This window comes from Stegostoma tigrinum, chromosome 2 (assembly GCF_030684315.1).
Source record: "Stegostoma tigrinum isolate sSteTig4 chromosome 2, sSteTig4.hap1, whole genome shotgun sequence".
NCBI classification, from domain to species: domain Eukaryota; kingdom Metazoa; phylum Chordata; class Chondrichthyes; order Orectolobiformes; family Stegostomatidae; genus Stegostoma; species Stegostoma tigrinum.
This window is the reverse complement of record NC_081355.1, coordinates 38048863-38070652: the sequence shown is the minus strand read 5'-3', so window position 1 is coordinate 38070652 and position 21790 is coordinate 38048863. Positions and strand designations below refer to the sequence as shown.

Here is a 21790-nt window from a genome sequence, read left to right as displayed (position 1 = left end):
AGTGACCTTTTGAAAGCAATAAATTTCAGGAGACAAGCAGAGTCCAGGCACATGGTAATTTATTCAAGCATTCACCAGTACAGTGCAGGGAGAGGTCAAAGACCACCTCGAATCTGGCCTCGATATGAGGCTCAATTTCTGTGTTAATCTTTGACTGTTCTTCTGATCTGAGTTGATGACGCTGTAATCCGAAATACCAGCAAACTTCCTTTTATACATTCTCTTGTTATACCATGGCGGCACATACTCCCTCCCCCTGTATACTATTGGTTAATTAGTGCTGGGTTGTCTAACTATAGTCGAGTTTTTAGTACATCACTCTGTATTAGTGTATAGCTTGTTGTTGTGATCTGATTGGGTAATTTTAGTATGTGAGAAGTTGAACTCTCCACCGTCACTTGTGACCTGTATCTCTGAATTATGATGTCTGTGTCTGCTTATCTTGCACAAGGCTGTAACAGAGGCTTCTTTGAGATTTCCCACCATTCCAACTCTCTTAGCCACCGTCCTCAATAAGAGATAGGGAGGCCCCTCTTCCATAATTTGTAATTAGTTTTTAAAATTTTCTTTCTAATGCTTTGTTTAGTGATTTTTTTATGCACATATAATGTGTGTGTTAAATCTGTGACTTTTTTGGAAACCATATCTATGATTATCTTGAAGAATCTTAATTAAAACTTACTTGTAGTATAAGTGATTAGGAAAAAATTTAAGAGAAATAACTAATTAGCATGAAATGTTCTTATCTAGGAAGGCAGCATATACAATCTTTCTTAAACAGTCAGCGATTGTTTTAAGTGCTGAGAACACAAGTCTTTCTCTCACACACACTAATTTCTGTTAAGTATGTACTGCAAAGTTTGTTGGGGTTTTCATAGGCCCTTTTATGCTGTTCTGTTTTGGGCAGCCCGAACACACACACGTATAAAAACTCATGCCTTTCACCATACTGATTATAGCATCAAATTTCTTTCACTTTTATTGTTTAACAGTGTGACTTCTCATGCTCTCTGTGGCGGACCTCACTCATACTGATTTGAAAAAGAGTGCAAGAAATTTAGAGAATAAAAACAAAGAACTGCGGATGCTGGAAATCTGAAATACAAACAGAGTGCTGGAGAAACTCAGCAGTTTTGGCAGCATCTGTGAGAGAGACCCAGAGTTAATGTTTCAAGTCTAGTGATCCTTTGTGGCGAAAATGTGTATCAAGAAGGAGTGTACACAATAAATGCCAAGGAGGCTGCAAAGATGAGAGTAGGAGGCTGAGGGGTGATCTTGTAAGGATTTTTAAACTCATGAGGGATATGGATATGGTGAATAGCCAAGGTCTTTTTCCCAGGGTAGGGAAGTCCAAAACTAGAGGGCACAAGTTTAAGGTGAGAGGAAAAACATTTAAAGCACTTGAGGAGCAACTTTTTCGCACAGGTCGTGATGCATATATGGAACAAGCTGCCAGAGGAAATGGTAAAGTTACAACATTTAAAAGACATTTGGACAAGTACATGGATAGGAAAGGTTTAGATGAATATGGACTAAATGCAAGCACATGGGACTAACTCAGTTTTGGAAACCTGGTTAGCATGGACAAGTTGGGCTGACGGGTCTGTTTCTGTGCTGTACGTCTCTATGACTCCATGGACATCACCCACTAAGCATTCGCTGAAAACACCAATGATTCATGGTGCTTGCTGATTCCACCTGTGCATTTAAACAGGAAGCTGTTTGTTGCGATCCCCGGAGCACATCCTTAGCTGTGATAAATTAAGCTTTGAGTGGCAGCAGGGTCTATGTGGAGAAGACCTGGTCCCAGATCATATTCAGTATCAGCAGAAAAATTCAAAATAAAAGGCACAAAATCATTCAGTTGGAAACTCAGGGTCAGTGGTGAAGCAGGTACAAGCAGCCAAGAAATAAACACTTAATAGGTCAAAAGTTCTTTTACAACCACCATATTTCTGTGATCTGAGCTAACCATACAATAAAATAATTCCAAAGGGTCTCTGGACCAGAAGCACCAGAAGCTTCTTTCTACAGATACTACCAGACATGCTGAATTTCTGCAGTACTTACTGTTTGTATTCAAGTCAGAAGACAGACAACTTTTCCAAAGAAGTGATTTTATGACCATGTCTTTTCTCTGTTAGGAGTGGTCATTTAACAATGATAAAACATAATTTTGATTACTAAGTTGCTTCATTCGTTTTTTTCCTACCCCTAACATGAATTATTTCTGCAGTAAGGGTCTCAAAGTTTAAGTTTAGAACTTTAGTGTTGCATCACTAAGGGAATCTATTCAGCCTATCTGAACATGTGGAATGAAATGAGACAGAAGCTATCTTTTTCCCATTCCATATATTATTGCAAGACTTGTATTGCCATTTAATACTGAGTTTACTCTTTTGTCACTCATCCGTTTTTTTTGGGCATTACATGATTAGTCACTCATTTTTCCATTTGTTAATATATTTTGCTGATATGTTTTTGAATAGCTTGGTGCCCAGTTCTTCACTCCCACTAGTTGTGTCCCCTTGCTTATATTATCCCTGCTCCCTCTGTTGTTTATTCTATAGAATCATCTGACTCTGAGGAATGTAAATGATGAATGAATACAAGATACAATTTCAACACCAGATTGTTGAAACTTCTGCATCTGTTTATTCAACTCACTTCTGTCTTTTGATATTGCATAAATGTGAATATATGTAGTTATATACAACTTATAATTTGTTACTTATGTATATGATGTAATTTTCACTGAATTTGTGTTCATTGATATCTGAATGTGTTTGACGTCTGAATGTTTTCTTGCACCTTTCAGCTGTCTTTTGTTTGTCCTTTATTTTGCAACTTTTTGACACAAAATATCATGACTGAAAGAAGTAATTCTCTGCACTAAGCCTAGTTTTTGCTGTGACCAAAGTGTTTGTGACAGAGTCCAGAAATTCATTTGAATTTGAGAGACACCCCCTTCCATCCTTTACCCCACCACTGGATAAACCTCCCTGCTCTATCTCCCTCCCTCTTCATTTTCTGCTTTACTTCTAAATTCTTTAGCAAAACTCATCTCTTCAGTTGATTTTATAGACTATCCTATCTTAGCTTTATACCTTTGAGCCTGTTCCTATTCTTCTATTTTAGCACGCAATTTCATGTTTCAGTTAAGTGCCTCAGGATGTTTTCCATTTTGAAGGTGGTAAATAAAAGTTGCTGTAATTATTATTTGATTACATGTAATTATGATTACATGCTAGCATCCTAAATACCTTAGAATTTGTAGCATAGTTGAGATCGTGTGAAACATATTTATTGCTAACTCTCCTCATGAACCATATGAGGGACTTACAAACTGGACTAAACCATGATTGGTGATTTTGATTTTGGCAGAGCAGCAGTAAATTTGCAGTTGTAACAATCAAACTTGCATTTGAACAATGCTTAACAGTAATAACGATGAGAAGTTTTGAACATTATACCATTGCCAGGAGAGAGCGGCAATATGTTTCAAGCATATTTTTAATCTAGTATTGCCTTATTTTACCTTCAACTGCATTGTGACCTGAATGATATTACAAGTAGGTAAAAGGTTCTAATGGGTCTGTTTGTTTTCAGATTAAATAGTTTTGATGTAGCTGTGTGCTGATATATTTAAAGTGTTCCTTCACCTGGTCTGGGTTTTTTGTTTTGGTCTTATTGCTATGATTTCAATGAATGCTTCAGCTTTCAGAGCAATGGATGATTTTACTTTTTAAAAATCTCATTATTCGCTTTACAGTCATGAAGCCTTCAAAGGCATTTGAGATGGGGCTGTGTCATTAAGAAAGCAATCTTCATTAGCACTCCAACCCTGTGTGCAGGTTTCATTTACTTATGAGAGAGATGGGTAATTTTATTCCAGCTGGCCACTTGCATTTATATCTAAATCTATAACAAGTGATTGTCATTTTTGCTCTTGTATTTTTTTCTGTCAACTGCTAATAGTGACTAAGTTTGTGTAATTAATAAAGCTAATGTTTTGTATGCATTGAAACAGCTGAAAGACTTACTGTGTTGAATTTAATTTCCAGGTCAGTGTTGAAGTTCTGATGGAACACCCGTTTTTTGTTTTCGGAAAAGGCTGGTCATCATGTTGTCCGGACAGAACATCTCAACTGTTTGGTTTGCCATGTTCCAAACTTTCTGTTGGCGATGTTTGCATATCTCTTACACTGAAAAATCTAAAAAATGGCTCTATAAAGAAAGGACAGGCTGGTGACTCAACTGGTGTTTTGTTGAAGCACCCAAAAAATTATAGTATATCTGAGAACAGGCCCCAGCACTTGGAGCGAGAAAACGGGGTTGTGCAGGGAAGTGTACCTGTTATCTCAGAAAATTGCAAACTGAAGTTTTCTGAAACCATTACGATACAGTCTGCACGGTCTTGGCTCAATAAGACAGAGGTCGGGCGACCTCCAACAAGGAAAAGGAGGTGGTCTGCTCCTGAAACGCGAAAAGTAGAGAAAACAGATGAAGAGCAGCCATTGAATCTTCCCAAGCCTTCCTTCATTCCTCAGGAGGTTAAGATTTGCATTGAAGGACGGTCCAATGTAGGCAAGTGAAGGCACTTTGGGGAGCAGTGGGAGTTCAGAAATTAAAAATCTATAATACTGTACTGTAGACTTAAAGCTAGAAAAAAACCCAGTATTTACATGTTATCTGCTTGTTATTTTAGTTTTTTTGTTAATAACATGTTGTAATATCTTCAAATGATGTTAAGGAGGAGACTGGTAACTGTTCTTTCCACAAAGCTCTGACTGTTCACTGTTTAGTGAATGCTCTTAATGAAAATTCTCACCAGGATTATTCCTATCATGATTTTAGAATCCATTTATGTCTTCTCTGGTACTGTTTTTAAGTTTTTAAAATTCAATTCGTATTTAGTAATGATTGGTGCCACTTTTTTTTTCCCTAGGTTCACTTGAATGTTGTGCAACACAACAGAGTGGCAGGATGGTCTTTAAGCACTTGCAATTCAGTAATATTTATTTACTGGGTGTCTTGGTCTGAATGCTCAAAGTCATACCAAAATGACAAGTTTAGTATTATCTGTAAACACTGTTATCCATGTAGAGCTAGATACTGAACTTTAAAGGAAAAGGGAACTGAAAAATGATGTTGTCTAGAATGAATTGTAGATTCAAAGTGTTTGGAAGAATGAGAATCATTTATCTTGATTCTTGTGTGAATGATTATGAATGGTAGTAGTAGTCCACTGATGACTGCTTGTTCAGAAAGCACTTTTTAAATGTAATGCTTCAAAAATGGGAAAAGATCCCAGAGAGTTAAAACAAAGTCTGGAAGAGAAATTTAGGGTTATCCAGTGTTTAACTGTTGTACTTTTAAAGCATTTGGCAATTTGCACACTTTGAGAGTCAACAATCATGCAGTGAATCTGTCAATTGTTGTGTTTTTCTCTCTACCTTTTTTTTTAAAAAGGGGAAATTTAAAAAAAAGACGTAGCGATCATTGTTTGGCCTGCCTTAGCATTGGGACCTTCCCACAGTGTTTCTTCGGACATCAAGTTGAGTGGTTGACTCAAGTCTGTCATATCTATAAAATTAATCTCTCTTAGGACAGCTCAAATGATACCAGTAAATGTTTTTAGTAACTTGCCATTTTAAAAAAAATATCAAGCTCCTCAATAAACAGATTTTTGAAAAATTAAAGATGGGTTCAAATAGCATAATAAAAAGGTTTCTTATCTGCTTAATTATATGTTACACAGGAATGTCAGTGTACACCAGTGATATATTATGATTCAAAAAATTTGTATAGAATTTTACTCATTCAAATCTTTGTTTTCCATCATCTTCAAGTAGAATTTAAATTAAATTCTTTTTAGTTTGACATACACTCTGCTTTTCCAAGCACCACGCAACACTTAAAATGTAATTCATCAAAAATGCAGTATTTAAAATGAACAAAGCTTCCTTTGAAAATGCAGTTTTTTTCCTTTCATAACAGGTTCTCAACCAAAACTGAAAACTGTTGGAAGTGAACAGGGAATGATAGCTTTTTTAATTTGTGCAAGTGACTTGAAATCTAGCTAGCATTGGAAACTCTAATTTCTTGGCTTGTAGCTGGCACTTGCATCTTCAAAATTGTGTTCCAAAGCAGTTTCAAGATCTTAATGGGGAGGGAAAATGTTGAGACAAAAGGCTTGGGTATCGTAGAAGCTCACTATAATTAAACCTCTCAGCTATGCACCAAAATAGCTGGGCAGGTTTTCAATATATTGCACATTCGCATTGCTTGGTTAGTGCTGGGTTCCTAATGATAACATGTTAGTTCTGCTCCGTAAATGCATCAGCCCTTTCATTAACTTGCTCAGGGCAGTCACGTTCTTTTATTTTTCTTAGCGTCAGATGGTAAGAGGTAATTGAAATGGAGAAACAATGGAGTACAGAGATACATATGAGATTTTAGCCAAAATAATCCAGTACCACTATACATTTAAACAGGTGATTTTCTTTTCCCCCAGCATGGAAGCAGGGACTCATTTAACTGACTGGTTTTGCTGAAGAAACACTACAGGAAATAGTCAGGCACAATGCGAAAAATATAGTTACTTGTTTTATATTGATTTGTAAGTAGGAATTCCAAATCTAGAATCATGTCAGTCCTATTCAATCCAACTGCCTGTTGCTCTGAATTTATTTGCTTGTACAAGAATGTTTTGTTAAAAGTGCCAAGTTTAGTCTGAAAGTTCACATCTTTTATCTTACATTTGAGAGGCTGTTATTAGTTCATTGTACTGCTACCTTTTTTTCAACTGAGTCCCTGGCCTCCTGTTTTCTTAAGCTGGATCAGAATACAAGGAAAACTTTTCATTTATAATCAGATCAGCCATGTGCCTCTTTACAAAATCTGATTTGCAATAGTTAACTGACAGCAGGCTATTTTTTAAAAATTTGTAGTGGACAAAATTAAACAAGAACTCGCACAAAGGTAGTCAGGGTAAACCCACCTGTAAGTAGACAGTTACAAATATTTACTGACTGTTCCTATAGTAATAGAAATTTCCACCTACAACACCTTTTAAATTTGTCTGGACAGGATGATTGGAGAGACCTGAAGAACCCTTTCACACCTCTTACTCAGGGATGGGGCTGGTGTGCATGTGGAACACTGATGTAACCGGAAGCAGCACTTTCACTAACTCTGAAGCCTAATTTCTTTTTAACAAACCTAGCCTCAAATATTGTTACCTTACTGATCAGATTGTCATAGTGCTGTATCTGGTTGGGACCTTTGTAAACAAACTGCTTTCAAAAGGTTTAACAGTGAAGGCTCACTCATTGATTAGTATAGGTAACATGAACCTATTGCACATGGAGACTTGAATGTTGGTGGAAGGTTACTCAGTTTTTGAAAGGCTCGGATGCTGTTTAAACTAGCTTTGACTTTCATATCTTGTAATATATTTGAGGGGGGATCTATTAAATAAGTTGAAGGTTAAATTTAGTTGTATATTTTAATTTGTAATGTCCAGGAGATTGATCTGTTCAGGCTGTGGCGAGGATGAAGTACTGTACAAAGAGACTTTTAGATGTGCAGCCGGTTTATGAATAGTCCCAGATATGAACTGCTGCTCCTGAGTTTGCTATGTTTTTGGTTGTTAGTACCTATTGAAAGTTCTAAGTCTTCCATTGAGAATCAATTAGAGGCGGTAATTGTCTTTTTTGTTTTCTTCATGGACTGACTAAGCTGTGGTCACCTAATGGCAATGGCCAGTAGATGCAGGAAAATGGGGGTGGGAAAAATGTTTTGCACCTTACTGATGAGGAGAGAGATTTTTCAGTGCATAAATACGTAGTTAAGAGCTTTCATTGTGAAAGGGGGATGTTTTCCGTACACGTGCGTATTCTATGTAATTCCAGTGTACAATATTGTACTTGCACTAGCTTTTTTTAAACAATTATACAAATGGAAGAATTCATATTCTATTTTCTAATCGTGGTGTGTCTATTTGTAGGATACACTCGGGTCTGTTGAATTTTATGGTCCCTTTCTTTGATGGTGCTTGCAAGTTTTCTAGTTAGAAGTTATTTCATTATTATGATAATATTTGATCCAGACTTTGAACAAATTTTGTTTTAAAGAAATTGTCTGTATACCAGTACAAGTTTATTGTTTCAGTATACTCGTACTAATAAAATAACAGTGCCAACCGCAACTGTTTCCTCTAGTTGCTTGTTTCCAGTTCTTTTTATTCTGCACTTTGTATCAATCACTCAACTTCAAATAGCCTCATCAAGCAACTAAGCAGTTTGGATGCAAAGCACACGGTGGGTCTATCTCCAAGTTTTGCATGCACTAAAGATGGTGATTCAAATTTGTTACTATCAAATTTCTGTAATGTTTTGTTCTTGTTAAGAAATTGGTGAAATAAAGAATGAAAAACGAAAGACAGGTATATAGGGTATAATTTGTGATTGTATAAGGAACAAGTTTTAAAAAAAAGTAAGAATGCATTGCAGTGCCATTGTGCAAACTTCAGATATAAATTGTATTTTCTCTTGTAAGTATAAAAGTTACACAAAGACTTTACAGTGCACTGGCAAAATACTTTTCAGATCACAATGTCGCAAATGAGAGGCAGATCACCAATGGAAAGAATAACTCAGGAATTATTAGAGATGATTAGAAGATGAGAAATGAAGAGGCCAAGTAAGGGAGTTGATTTCACTAAAGTATGCAAGATATTGAACATGTCTAAATAAACTCAGTTTATGTTTAATATTTAAGAAAAGTTGCTTCATCTTGGAAGATTTCACAAATGTAGGCAAGACTGCTGTGGTTATAGCAGCAATTCTCTGGAGAGATGGAAGGATGTCACCTTGCAATTTAAGCAAAATTTGAAAATGACAGAATTTCTTGCAGTTTTCTGTATTGTAACCTCAGTTTCAACTGGTGCTAAAAGCTGAAGCAGTCACTCCAAGTTAATGGTGGCTGACTGTTATATATGTCACTTTGGAACTACATTAAATTTTGACTCGGAAAATTAACTTCTGTCATGGGCTAATTTTTTAAAAAAATTGTTTTAATACATTTTCTGTTAACCAAGGCAAAGTTTTGAACAGGGTTTGGAAGAATGTTGACGTGAGATGCGAAGCAATACAGTACACTTACAGTTGGTTATGATGTTTTTAATTATATACTGCTTGGGTTGTTTGAAATATAGATATTTTATTCTGGGAGATTTTCATTTACTGCATTATCCAAACAAGCTAATAGTAACATGGTTGATACATTAAAGGAGGTTTTATGTAAAAAAAAATGACGATTTGTTCAAAATCATGATCTATTTTTCAGTGAATGGAATTCTGCACAGTTTTCAGTAAGCTATAAAAATACTACTTTGTATTTTGTGTTAATGTAGTTTACTTTCCGTGATGCAATTTACCCTGCAACCCCTACAACTACCCACAGTACATTGACTGTAGTAGAACTGCACCTTGGTATTCTGTTGAAACTATTTGGACCAGGGCTTAATGCCACTGAACAAAATATGTACTTTACAGGAACAAAAACAGAAGTTGCTGGAAAAGCTCAGCAGGTCTTGCATCATCTGTGAAGAAAAAATCAGAGTTGACCTGCTGAGCTTTTCCAGCAACTTCTGTTTTTGTTCCTGGTTTACAACATCTGCAGTTCTTTCAGTTTTTATTATGTACTTTACAGGTTACTCCAGTGGCTGCCATCTTACTACATGACTGATGATTTTCTTTTTTTGTATTTTCAGTTGTTTTGGAAATATAGAATTAAGGTGAACGGAGGGTGTGCCTGGAACCAGTAGAGAAATGTGTATTTCCTAGAAATTTGCCAATTTTTGCTAAGTCTAAAACAGGATCTGGGGACGGGTGGTAACAAATTATTTCAGAGAAAGGCGGAACTGCAGATGCTGGAGAAGCTGAGATAACAAGGTGTAGAGCTGGATGAATACAGCAGGCCAAGCAGCATCAGAGGAGCGGGAAAGCTGATGTTTCGGGCCTAGATCCTTCTTCAGAAATGGGGGTAAACGTGGAAGCATCTTTTCTCAAAGCTGTGCCTAGACAAATGTCATGGCTCTGTTGGTAACACCTTGGAGTCATAATTTGTAGGTTCAAGTCCCACTTGAGCAAATCCAGTAGACTACTGAGGAAGTACTGCATGTAATTAAAAGGAAATACTGTTGGGATTCGAGTTGCACAAGTCAAGGCCAGCATTTATTGATCATCACTCATTGCCTCAAGAAAGTAGTGGTGACCCATACTTTTGAACTGCTGCAGCTCATATGTTGTATTCACACTGCTTTAGTTCTGTAGTGGTTCAGTACACCCAAGAGGCATTTAAAACTCTACTATTGTTGTGGAATCAAATGTAGGTCAATAGAGTAAAGATTTCTTCCTCTCAAGGACATTAGTGAATGAGACAGATTTTTATGATAATCTTCTGGTTTTGTGATTATTAACGAGACTAGCATTTCATTCCAGAATTATTTGATTTTAAATTTCACCAGCTGCCATGTGGATATTTGAATTCCCATTTTGCTACATTGGTCCAGGCCTCCCAATTATTAGACAAGTAACACCACCACTATACTACTGGCAAAGGAGGTGACATCAGCGATTTCAGTTGTAACATTAAACTAAAGCCCAGAAGCTCTTTTGGGGGAGGGGAAAATAAGTGATCACATGATATTATTCAAAGAAAAGCCGTGGACAAACAACATCCTGAATTCTTATCTGGTCATTATTACACTGCTCTTCTGGAGGATTCACCAAGTGCATATTGCTGCTGTGTTTAATTACAGTAACTTCATTTCAAAAGTATTTAATTAGCTGTAAAGCTCTTTGGGATATCCCAAGATTGTGAAAGGCACTACATTTTTTGTGTGGGAACCAATGCAGAATGACAACATAGCCTTTAAAGGGCAAAGTTCCCAGTTAATTTCAGTAGTATCAATTTATAAAATACCCACATTATCCTTGCTATTTCTTCCCCCTGTAGACTCCCAAATTGAAAGAATTGAAAGCAGTAGCTGTATACCGCATTGTGATTCATAACTTCTTGGTGAAACAGTTGGGGAAATGGCAAGTTGCACAATACTAATAACATTGACATATCCTTCAAGTGTCATGGGATTTTCAGACAGAGTAGACATCTGTAGGATAAACTCAATGTTAGCACATCAATTTTGTTTATATGATTTGTCTCAAAAGAAGCCATAATTTGTTACCAGAGATAAGAAAGTGTGGAGCTGGATGAACACAGTAGGCCAAGCAGCATCAGAAGAGCAGGAAAGCTGACGTTTCTGGCCTAGACCCTTCTTCAGAAATGGAGGGGGAGGGTGTTCTGAAATAAATAGGGAGAGAGGGGGAGGCAGATAGAAGATAGATAGCGGAGAGGAAACAGACAGGTCAAAGAGGCGGGGGTGGAGCCAGTGAAGGTGGGGAGTTAGGGAGGGGATAGATCAGTCTAGGGAGCACGGACAGGTCATGGGAGTGGGATGAGGCTAGTAGGTAGGAGATGGGGGAGGGGCTTGAGGTGGGAGGAAGGACAGGTTAGGGAGGTGGGGTCAAGCTGGGCTGGTTTTGGGTTGCAGTCGGGGGAGTGGAGATTTTGAAGCTTGTGAAGTCCACGTTGATACCATTGGGCTGCAGGGTTCCCAAGCGAAATATGAGGTGCTGTTCCTGCAACCTTTGGGTGGCATCATTGTAGCACTGCAGGAGGCCCAGGATGGACATGTCATCTAAGGAATGGGAGGGGGAGTTGAAATGGTTAGCGACTGGGAGGTGCGGTTGTTTAGTGCGAACCGAGCGTAGGTGTTCCACAAAACAGTCCCCAAGCCTCCGCTTGGTTTCCCCGATGTAGAAGAGGCCACATCTGGAACAGCAGATACAGTATGCCACATTAGCAGATGTGCAGGTGAACATCTGCTTGATGTGGAAGGTTTTCTTGCGGCCTGGGATGGGGGTGAGGGGGGAGGTGTAGCACTTACTGCAGTTGCAGGGCAAAGTGCCGGGTGTGGTGGGGCTGGAGGGGAGTGTGGAGCAGACAAGGAAGTCATGGGAGAGAGTGGACCCTCCGGAAAGCAGATAAGGGTGGGGAGGGGAAACTGTCTTTGGTGGTGGGATCGGATTACAGATGGCGGAAGTGTCGGAGGATGATGTGTTGGATCCGCAGGTTGGTGGGGTGGTACGAGAGGACGAGGGGGATTCTGTTTTGGTTGTTATTGCGAATGAAGGAACTACAGGTTTTTGAAGTGAACGATTTGCTTTAGGTATTTAATTTTTCATTCCACATTTGCAGACAATATACACAGCTTTTTAAGCAGTATTGTATAATTAAATTAATTCCTCAAATAAATTCTATTGTTTCACAACATTAAAAATTGAATATGCCTGAGCAGTGCATACAAAACCGAGTTTTGTTCTATAAGAGGCAATAATGCCTCAATTTTAATAACTTAAGATATTTTGTTTGAAGTCGTTATTGATTTTTCATCTTGAGCTGTCACTTTCAGCAAAGAATTGTTTCACGATACAGAAAAGAAAGTGCAAACCTAGCTGTAAGTTTAGATCCTAGAGGCCATGGGTCCATTTTTTTTATGAGCTTCAAACCAGGGAAACAGCAAACTATTATTATACTATCAAAAGTGAAAATTATATTGAACTGCACCAAAGCTTTTGAATGAGACACCTCTGCAGGAGTGGAACTCTTCAGTTTTTTTCCATCGTAAAAGCCCCTAGGAAAACATTTGGTTAAACTGCTGTGTTACTCGGATGAATGTTGTTCTCCGGCTCAGTTCCTTCAGTTTAGCAGCTCCCACATAGGTGCAGGTGGAGCGTAATCCCCCTAAAATATCGAGGATTGTACTCTCCACATCTCCTTTGTAAGGAACCTCCACTGTTCTGCCTTCTGAAGCTCTGAATAGAAAAGACATAAAAGAGGTAATCCACATTGTTAGATGAGAGCCTGTATGTGAACAAGAAGATGGAAACATGACCCCACCCTTTCCTTTCTCCATCTGTTGAGTAGTGTAATTGCCTGCATTGATCTCTTGAGCTACTAATAATGCTAATTTCTGAGGTAAAACATAGAATTAAACAGAAAAATCTAAAATCACTCTAAGGCAAGTTGTAAAAGCCCATCACTCAATTGAAAACAAGCAAATTCTAGAAGCAAAAAAAAACAAAAACTGCGAATGTTGGAAATCAGAAACAAAAACAAATTTCTGGAAAAAAATCAGTAGATCCGGGTGCATTGGTGGAGAAAAATCAAACTTAACATTTCAGGTCCAGTGACCGTTCTTCAGAATTTGCAGAACCTTTTTACTGCTTAGCAGATTGTACAACCTCTGCATCAGGTGAACACTATGGAATATTTCTGTTTAGTTTGTTGATTAACAAGCTACTTGCCTCTCAGTTTAATTTTTGCACCTGCTATGATCTCTTCTCAGCCTTCATTGTTTCAATAAAGCTCAAAGTAAATTCAAGCAATAGCAACTCATCTTTCAATTATACTTTGCAGCCTTCCAGACTTAACAATTTCTGCCGTTTTCTTGTGTAGTAGCTGTTGATGATTCCACTATTTCCTCTCAACCTATCTTTTATTTCTTTACTTGTCCCATTACCATCTCATTATCTTGCACAATCATTCTTTTAATCACTTACTTTGATTTGCCTTTCGTCCAGTCACAACTATTTCCTTTGTTCTCCCTGCCCCTTTTCCTGTCTTTGTATTTGTTTAAAACTTGTGACTTGTCCAGCCAGTTCTGGTGAAGGGTTAGTGACCTGAAACACTGGTCAGAATTTAATGTGGGAACAGTAGTTGGAGTACCGGTGCAAATCCCCTCTCATTCCCATGGGGGAGGGCATTATCAAATGAAGCACCTTTCAGCTATTTAAATGACCAGTGTCTGGCCTTTCTCAACATCTGAGATTCCAGGGGGCAGCCATAGCTTCATGGAAGCTGCCAACAAATTGGACGCCAGTTGGTCCAAATTGCCATAGCAGTACTCCCAGAAACGTTACTCCTTCCAGTAATGCTGCAAGGACTCTCTGAAGAAGGGTCTAGGCCCAAAACGCCAGCCTTTCTGCTCCTCTGATGCTGCTTGGCCTGCTGTGTTCATCTAGCTCCACACTTTGTTATCTCAAAACTTTACCAAAGGTTGTTTCCAGACCTATGGGTGTGGGTGAGTTGGCGGGAGTAGGGGGGTGTGGTTAGGAAGCAGGTTGAGGGTGAAAGACAAAAGGCAAGGTGGTAGCTTTCAGTAGAACACTCTTACCTGATGCCAAGTGATGTGAATAGGGCTTTAAACTGAAGGGGTGGGGCGTTCTGGTTGTATGTAGAATTACAGAAAAAGTTAAAGGGAGAGAGTGCTCAGCAGAGACTATTAAAGTTTCCAGAACAAGTAATAGGACAGCTAACATGGAAAGGGCCAGGAATCTAACTTCAGCAACAACAGCTGAGGGAACAACTATGAGAAAAAGGGCAGTCAGTGCAGGACTAAGGGTGTTGTACTTCATTGCACAAATTATATGAAACAAGGTAACTGAGCTGGATTTCAGACTGAAATTGTCAGCTATCGTGTGTAGCACAGAGATGTGGCTGTAGGGGATCAGAGCTAGGAATTAAACATCTGAGGATACATAGCCTATGGAAAGGATGGGCAAAATTTAGTAAGACCTTCAGGGTTCCTTGTGGTAGACCAGTTAATAAGGTTTGATCACTTAGAATCTAGGGACAGCTAACCAATTGGATACAAAATTGGCTTGACGGTAGAAGACATAGGATGGCAACACAAGGTTATTGTTCAGACTGGCAGGTTGTGACCAGCAGTGTGCCACAAGAATTGTTGCGGAGTCTGCTGTTGTTCATTATTTACGTAAACAATTGGGATGAAAATATAGGAGGCATCGTAAGTTTTTGGATGACATCAAAGTTGGTGGTATCATGGACAGTGTGTAGAAGATTGTTTAAGAGTACAAAAAGATCTTCATTGACTAGGCCACTGGGCGGAGGAATGGCAGATCAAGTTAAATTCAGATAAAACGAGGTATTGCATTTTGGTAAGACAAAACCGGGCAAGACATACACAGTTAATAGTAGGGATATGAGAAGTGTTTTCAAACAGAGACACTTTGGGGTTCAGGTACACAGTTCCTTGAAAGTGATATCACAGGTAGACAAGATGAAGGTGGTGTTCGGCAGTTGCCTTCATTGGTCAGACTACTGAATACAGGACTTGGGATGTCATGTTATAGCTGTACAAGACATTGGTAAGACCACATTTGGAGTACTATATACAATTTAGTTGCCATGCTGTAGGAAGGATGTTAATAAACTGGAAAAGTGCAAAAAAGATTTAGTAGGATATCAGCAAGACTGAAACATTCTAGTTATAAGGAGAGTTTGGATAGACTGGGACTGGTTTCCCTGGAGTGTTAGACATGAAAGGGTAATGTTGGAGAGGTTTATGACATCGTGAGGGGCGTAGATAATGTGAATAGCCAAGGTCTTTTCCTTATGTTTGGGGAGTCCAAAACTAGATGGCATTAAATTGTACGATTCATTCTTGCCTATATCCCTCTAAACTCTTCCTATTCATATGCCCATCCAGATGCCTTTAAAATGTTATAATTGTACCAGCCTCCACCGCTTCCTCTGGCAGTTCATTCCATATACATGCACCAATCTGTGTGAAAATGTTGGCCCTCAGATCCTTTTAAAGCTATGGAGTTCAATCCGGGCAAATGCGAGGTGATGCATTTTGGAAGATCAAATTCAAGGGCAAACTATACAGGAAAGTGAAAACTCCTAGGGAAAATTGATGAACTGAGACATCTGGGTGTTCAGGTCCATTGTTCCCTGAAGGTGGCAATGCAGGTCAATAGGGTGGTCAAAAAGGCATATGGCATGCTTTCCTTCATTGGGCAGGGTATTGAGTACAAGAGTTGGCAGGTCATGTTGCAGTTGTATAGGACTTTGGTTCGGCCGCATTTGGAGCACTGTGTGCAGTTCTGGTCGCCACGTTACCAAAAGGATGTGGATGCTTTGGAGAGGGTGCAGAGGCGGTTCACTAGGATGTTGCTTGGTATGGAGGGTACTAGCTATGAAGAGAGGTTGAGTACATTAGGATTATTTTCATTAGAAAGACGGAGATTGAGGGGGGACCTGATTGATGTCTACAAAATCATGAGGGGTATAGACAGGGTGGATAGCAAAAAGCTTTTTCCTAGAGTGGGGGACTCAATTACTAGGGGTCATGAGTTCAAAGTGAGAGGAGGAAAGTTTAAGGGAGATATGCGTGGAAAGTTCTTTACACAGAGGGTGGTGGGTGCTTGGAATGTGTTGCCAGGGGAGGTGGTAGACGCAGACACATTAGCGTCTTTTAAGATATATTTGGACAGGTACAAGGATGGGCAGGGAGCAAATGGACACAGACCGTTAGAAAATAGATGACAGGTTAGACAGAGGATCTTGATCGGCGCAGGCTTGAAGGGCTGAAGGGCCTGTTCCTGTGCTGTTGGTTTCTTTGTTCTTTGTTTGTTCTTTGTTCTATCCCCTCTCACCTTAAACATATGCCCTCCAGTTTTGGACCATGGAGAAAAGACCTTAACTATTCACCCTGTCCGTGCCCCTCATGATTTCAATAACTCCTATGAGGCTATCCCTCAGCCTCTGTTGCTCCAGCAAAAATAGCCTCAGCCTTCAGTTTCTCCCTATAGTTCAAACCCTCCAACCCTGGCAACATCCTTCTAGATCTTTTCTGAACCCTTTCAAGTTTCACAACATCTTTCCTATAGCAAGGAGACCAGATTTAAATGCAGTATTCCAAAAGTGGCCTAACCAGCATCCTGTACAGCCACAACATGACCCCCCAACTCCTCTCCTCAATGCGGTGACCAATAAAGGCAAGCATACCAAACACTGCCTTCACTACCCTGTCTACTATGAACCTGCACTCCAAGGTCTCATGTTCAGCAATACTCCCCAGGACCATATCATTAAATTTACAAGTTCTGCCCTGATTTTCTCTACCAAAATGTAGCACCTCACGTTTATCTAGATTAAACTCCATCTGTCACTTCTGAGCCCATCAACCCATCTGATCAACGTCCCGTTGTACTTGCTGTCCATTACACTGCCAATTTTGGGATCATCTGCAAGTTTACTAACCATACCTCCTATGTTCACATCCAAATTGTTTATATAAACAACGATTAGCAGTGGACCTAGCACTGATCCCTGCAACACACACCCCCAGTCACAGGTCTCCAGTCTGAAAGCAACCCTCCACTACCACCCTCAATGTCCTATCTTCTAGCCAATTGTGTGTCCAACCGCCTAGTTCTTCCTGTATTTCTATTATCTATTATTGTTAACTTGTCTACCTTGTGGAACCGTGTCGAACATCACATTGAATTCTACTTTGACAACCAATTTGCCTTCGTCAATCCGCTTTGTCACTTCAAAATAAAATTCAATCAAGTTTCTGAGATACGATTTTCCACGCACAAAGCCATGTTGACTGTCCCTAATCAGTCCTTGCCTTTCTAAACAGATGTAAATCCTGTACCTCAGAATCACTTCCAACAACTTGCCCACCGCTGATATCAGGCTCATTGGTCTATAGTTCCCTAGCTTTTCCTTACCACTTTTCTTAAATAGTGGCACCATGTTAGCCAACCTCCAGTCATCCGGCACCTCACCTGTATTTATGATACAAATATCTCAGCAATGGGCCAGCAATCACTTCCATAACTTCCAACAAAGTTCTAGGGTACACTGTATCTGGTCCAGGATTTATTCACCTTGATACAAAGAACAATACAGCACAGGAACAGGACCTACCGCCCTCCAGGTCTGTACCGTCACATTTTCCCTTTCCATGCCAGAACAGCCTTGACTTACAGGATCCATATCCATCTATTTCCTTCCTATTCATGTATTCATCCAGGTGCTTCTTGCATGCTGCCAATGTGTCTGCTTCCACTTTCTGGCAGCATGTCCCAAATGCCAACAACCGTTTGAGTGGAAAAATCTGCCTCGCATATTTGTTTTAACCCCGCCAACCACACCTTGAACCTGTGTGCCCTCGTATTGTCCCCTCCACCCTGGATAAAAGTCTCATATTTCCCACTCTATCTATGCCATTCACAATCTTATAAACTTCTTTCAGGTCAAGTCTCAAACTCTTGCGTCCCAGTGAAAACAAACCCAGTCTTTCCAAGCTTTCTTTGTAACTAAAATACACTATACCAAGCAACACACTGGTAAACATTTTTTCATACCCTCAAAAAAAGCAGCCACATCCTTCTGGTAGTTTAGTGACCGGAACTGTATGCAATATCCCAAGTGTAGGCCTAACTAAAGTTCTATAAAGCTGCAAATAACTTGCCTATTCTTAAACTCAATACCCCTTCCGATGAAAGCAAGCATGCCATAGACCTTTCCTACTACACTATCTGTGCTGCCACCTTCAGTGAACTATGGACCTGCAAACTTTGCATATTAATAGTGCTAAGGGTTCTGCCATTCACTATAATTTCCACCCATACTTACTTTCCAAAATGCCATCACCTCACGTTTGCCTGGATTAAATTCATTCTGCCATTTTTCTGCCCATGACTCCAATTGATCTATATCCTGATGTATCTTCTGACAATCCTCCTCATTATTTGCAACTCCACCAATCCTTGTATCGTCTGCAAACTTACTACGTAGACCAGCTATGTTTTCCTCCAAATCATTTACATAGACCACAAACTGTAGAGGCCCCAGCACTGAGCCCTATGGGACACAACTAGTCACAACCCTCCGTTCCGAAAAACATCCTTCCACCGCTACTGTCTGTCTCCTAATGACAAAGCCACATCTGTATCCACTTTTCCAGTTCATCCCTAATACTTTGTGACTTCATCTTTTGTACAGACTGCCATGAGGGACTTTGACAAAGGCTTTACTGAAGTCTACGTATACAACATCAATCACTTTTTCCTCAATCATCATCTTTGTCACCTTCTCAAAAAACTCGATCAAGTTAGTGAGGCGCGACCTCCCCAACACAAAACCACACTGTCTATTGCTGATAAGTCTATTTATTTCTAAATGCATATAGCTCTTGTCCCGAAAACCTTTTTCAATAATTTCCCACTACCAGTGTGAGGCTCACGGGTCTGTAATTTCCAGGATTACACCTGCTACCTTTCTTAAACAACAATGTTGGCAATTCTCCAGTCCCCAGGAACCTCACCTGTGGCCAAAGAGGAGACAAAGGTATTTGTCAATCCTCCAGCAATCTATTCTCTTGCTTTCCTCAATATTCTAGGATAGATCCTGTCAGAACTCAAAGACTTATCTACCTTAATACATTTTAAGACGCACAACACCTCTTCCTTTTTAATAGCAATTTGGCTTAGAAATTCGACACTCCCTTCCTGGAGATCATCCTCCACTAATTCCTTCACTTTGGTGATACTGACACAAAGTATTCATTTAGGACCTCACCTACCTCTTCTGCCTCCACACACAGATTTCCTCCTTTGTCCTTGATTGGGCCAACCCTTTCCCTGGCTACCCTCTTGCTTTTTATATATGCATAAAAAGTGCTGGGATTCTCCTTAATCCCATTTGCTAACAACTTTTCCTGAATCCTTTTAGCCCTTCTAATTGCTTGTTTAAGTTCTTTCCTACTTTCGTTATTTACTTCAAAGGTTCTGTCAGTTCCCTCCTAAACCTTACGTATGCTTCCTTTCTCTTTTTAACCAAAGTCATAACATCCCTGGTCATCCAAGATTTGAGTAACTTGCCATACCTATGCTTCATTCTGGCAGGAATGTGCTGCTCCAGAACTCTTATCAAGTGCCGTTTGAAATACTCCTACATGTCTGATGTGGACTTACCCTCAAACAGCCACTTCCAGTCCCTGCCTAATATTGTTGTAATTCACCTTTCCCCAGTTTAACACCTTCACCTGAGGACTGCTGTTATCCGTTTCCATGAGTATCTGAAAACTCATGATATTGTGGTCACTACTCCTGAAGTGCTCTCCCTCACTGAAACTTCACTCACCTGACTGGGTTCATTTCCCAGACTCAGGTCCAGTATAACTCCTTCCCTGGCTGGACTGTTGACAAAGTGTGTCAAGAAACCCTCCAAAATGGTCCTCACAAATTCTACCCCGTCCAAGCCCATAGCAAGAGCTGAGCCCGACTCAATATAAGGGAAGGTAAAGTCACCCACCACAATAACCTGCTGTTTTCACATCTTTCCAAAATTTTCATCATCATAGAATCCCTACAGTGTGGAAACAGGCCCTTCGGCCCAATAAGTCCACACCGACTCTGAGCACCCCAACCAGACCCATCCCCCGATAAACCACCTAATCTACACATCCCTGAACAGTATTGGTAATTTAGCATAGCCAATCCACCTAACCTGCACATCTTTGGACTGTGGGAGGAAACTGGGGCACCCAGAGGAAAGCCACGCAGACATGGGGAGAATGTACAAACTCCACACAGACAGTAGCCCAAGGGTCGAATTGAACCTGGGTCCCTGATGCTGTGAGGCAGCACTGCTAACCACTGAGCCATTGTGCCACCCTGTCTGTCTACATATTCTCTCTTCTTTCTCCCACTAGCTGTTGGGAGGCCTGTAGTATACTCCTTGCATTGTGCTTCCACCTGAGTTCCACCCATATTGCCTTGTTGCCCGAGTCCTCTGATTTATCCTTCCTCAGTACAGCTGTGAGATATTCCTTTACTACTAATGTAACTCCTCCACCCCTTTCAACATCCCTTTTTATCTCACCTGAAGCAGCTGAATCCTGGGACATTCAGCTGCCAGTCCTGTCCGTCTTTCACCCAAGTCTTGGTAATTGCAATAATGTTATAGTTCTGAGTACTATCCAAAGCTGTACATTCATTTACCTTGCCCATTATACTTCTCACATTGAAATGCATGCATTTCAGACCACCTCCCCTGCTCTTTTCAGCAGTGTTTCCCTGCCTGTTCTTGTTCAGAGTCATGTTTGCTCTGTTTTCTACCTCTCCCTCAATTTCTGCATCTACTGACCTACTCCTCTGGTTCCCATCCCCCTACCACACTAGTTTAAATCCTCCCCAAGTACCCCTCCAAGGTTTTTAGACCTGCTCAGGTGTCAACTGCCTTTTTGGTATTCGTCCCAGCTCCCCTGAACGAGTCCCAGTACCCCATGAATCTGTAAATTCCACCCTCCACCGCAGCACCATCTTTTGAGCCACATGTTCATCTTGTATATCCTGCTGTTTTTGATTTAGCTCGTGGCACTGGTAGTAATCCTGACAGAACTACCTTTGAGGTTCGACATTTCAACATTCTTCCTAGTTCTCTACATTCTGGTTTTAAAACCTCATCCCTATTTTTTCAAACCTATGTTGTTAGTACCAACATGTACCATGGCTACTTGCTGTTCGCCCAACCCCCCAACTCCCCAGCAGAATATCCTACAACCGCTCTGAGACATCCCAAACCCCTAGCACCAGGAAGGCAACACAGCATCCTGGGATCTCATTTGCAGCCACAGAAATGCTATCTAGTCCGCTTACAATCCCCTACAACTATAGCATTTCTATGCCTATTTCTCTTTCTGCAGCAGAGCCAACTATGGTGCCGTGAATTTGGCTGCTGCTCTTTCACCCGAGAGGCCATTCCCCTCAACAGTATCCAAAATGGTATATCTGTTTTGCAGTGGAACAGCCTCAGGAGATTCCTGCACTGCCTGTTT

At 40.1% G+C, this 21790-nt stretch overlaps 2 protein-coding genes across 15 annotated transcripts in view; one reads left to right on the top strand and one right to left on the bottom strand.

Moving 5' to 3' along the window:
• Positions 1–8842, top strand: part of atxn1a (ataxin 1a) — a 346456-nt gene extending 337614 nt beyond the window's left edge. For all 13 annotated transcript variants that reach the window (XM_048555139.2, XM_048555149.2, XM_048555131.2 and 10 more), the window contains one exon: positions 4065–8842. In XM_048555139.2, coding sequence (XP_048411096.1) covers positions 4065–4595 — 531 coding nt within the window. In that variant the 3' untranslated portion in view covers positions 4596–8842. The remainder of the gene's footprint in view (positions 1–4064) is intronic.
• Positions 8843–10213: 1371 nt separating this feature from the next.
• LOC125448356 (GMP reductase 1) overlaps positions 10214–21790 on the bottom strand; it is a 113494-nt gene continuing 101917 nt past the window's right edge. For both annotated transcript variants that reach the window (XM_048523637.2, XM_059653473.1), the window contains exon 9: positions 10214–12944. In XM_048523637.2, coding sequence (XP_048379594.1) covers positions 12764–12944 — 181 coding nt within the window. In that variant the 3' untranslated portion in view covers positions 10214–12763. The remainder of the gene's footprint in view (positions 12945–21790) is intronic.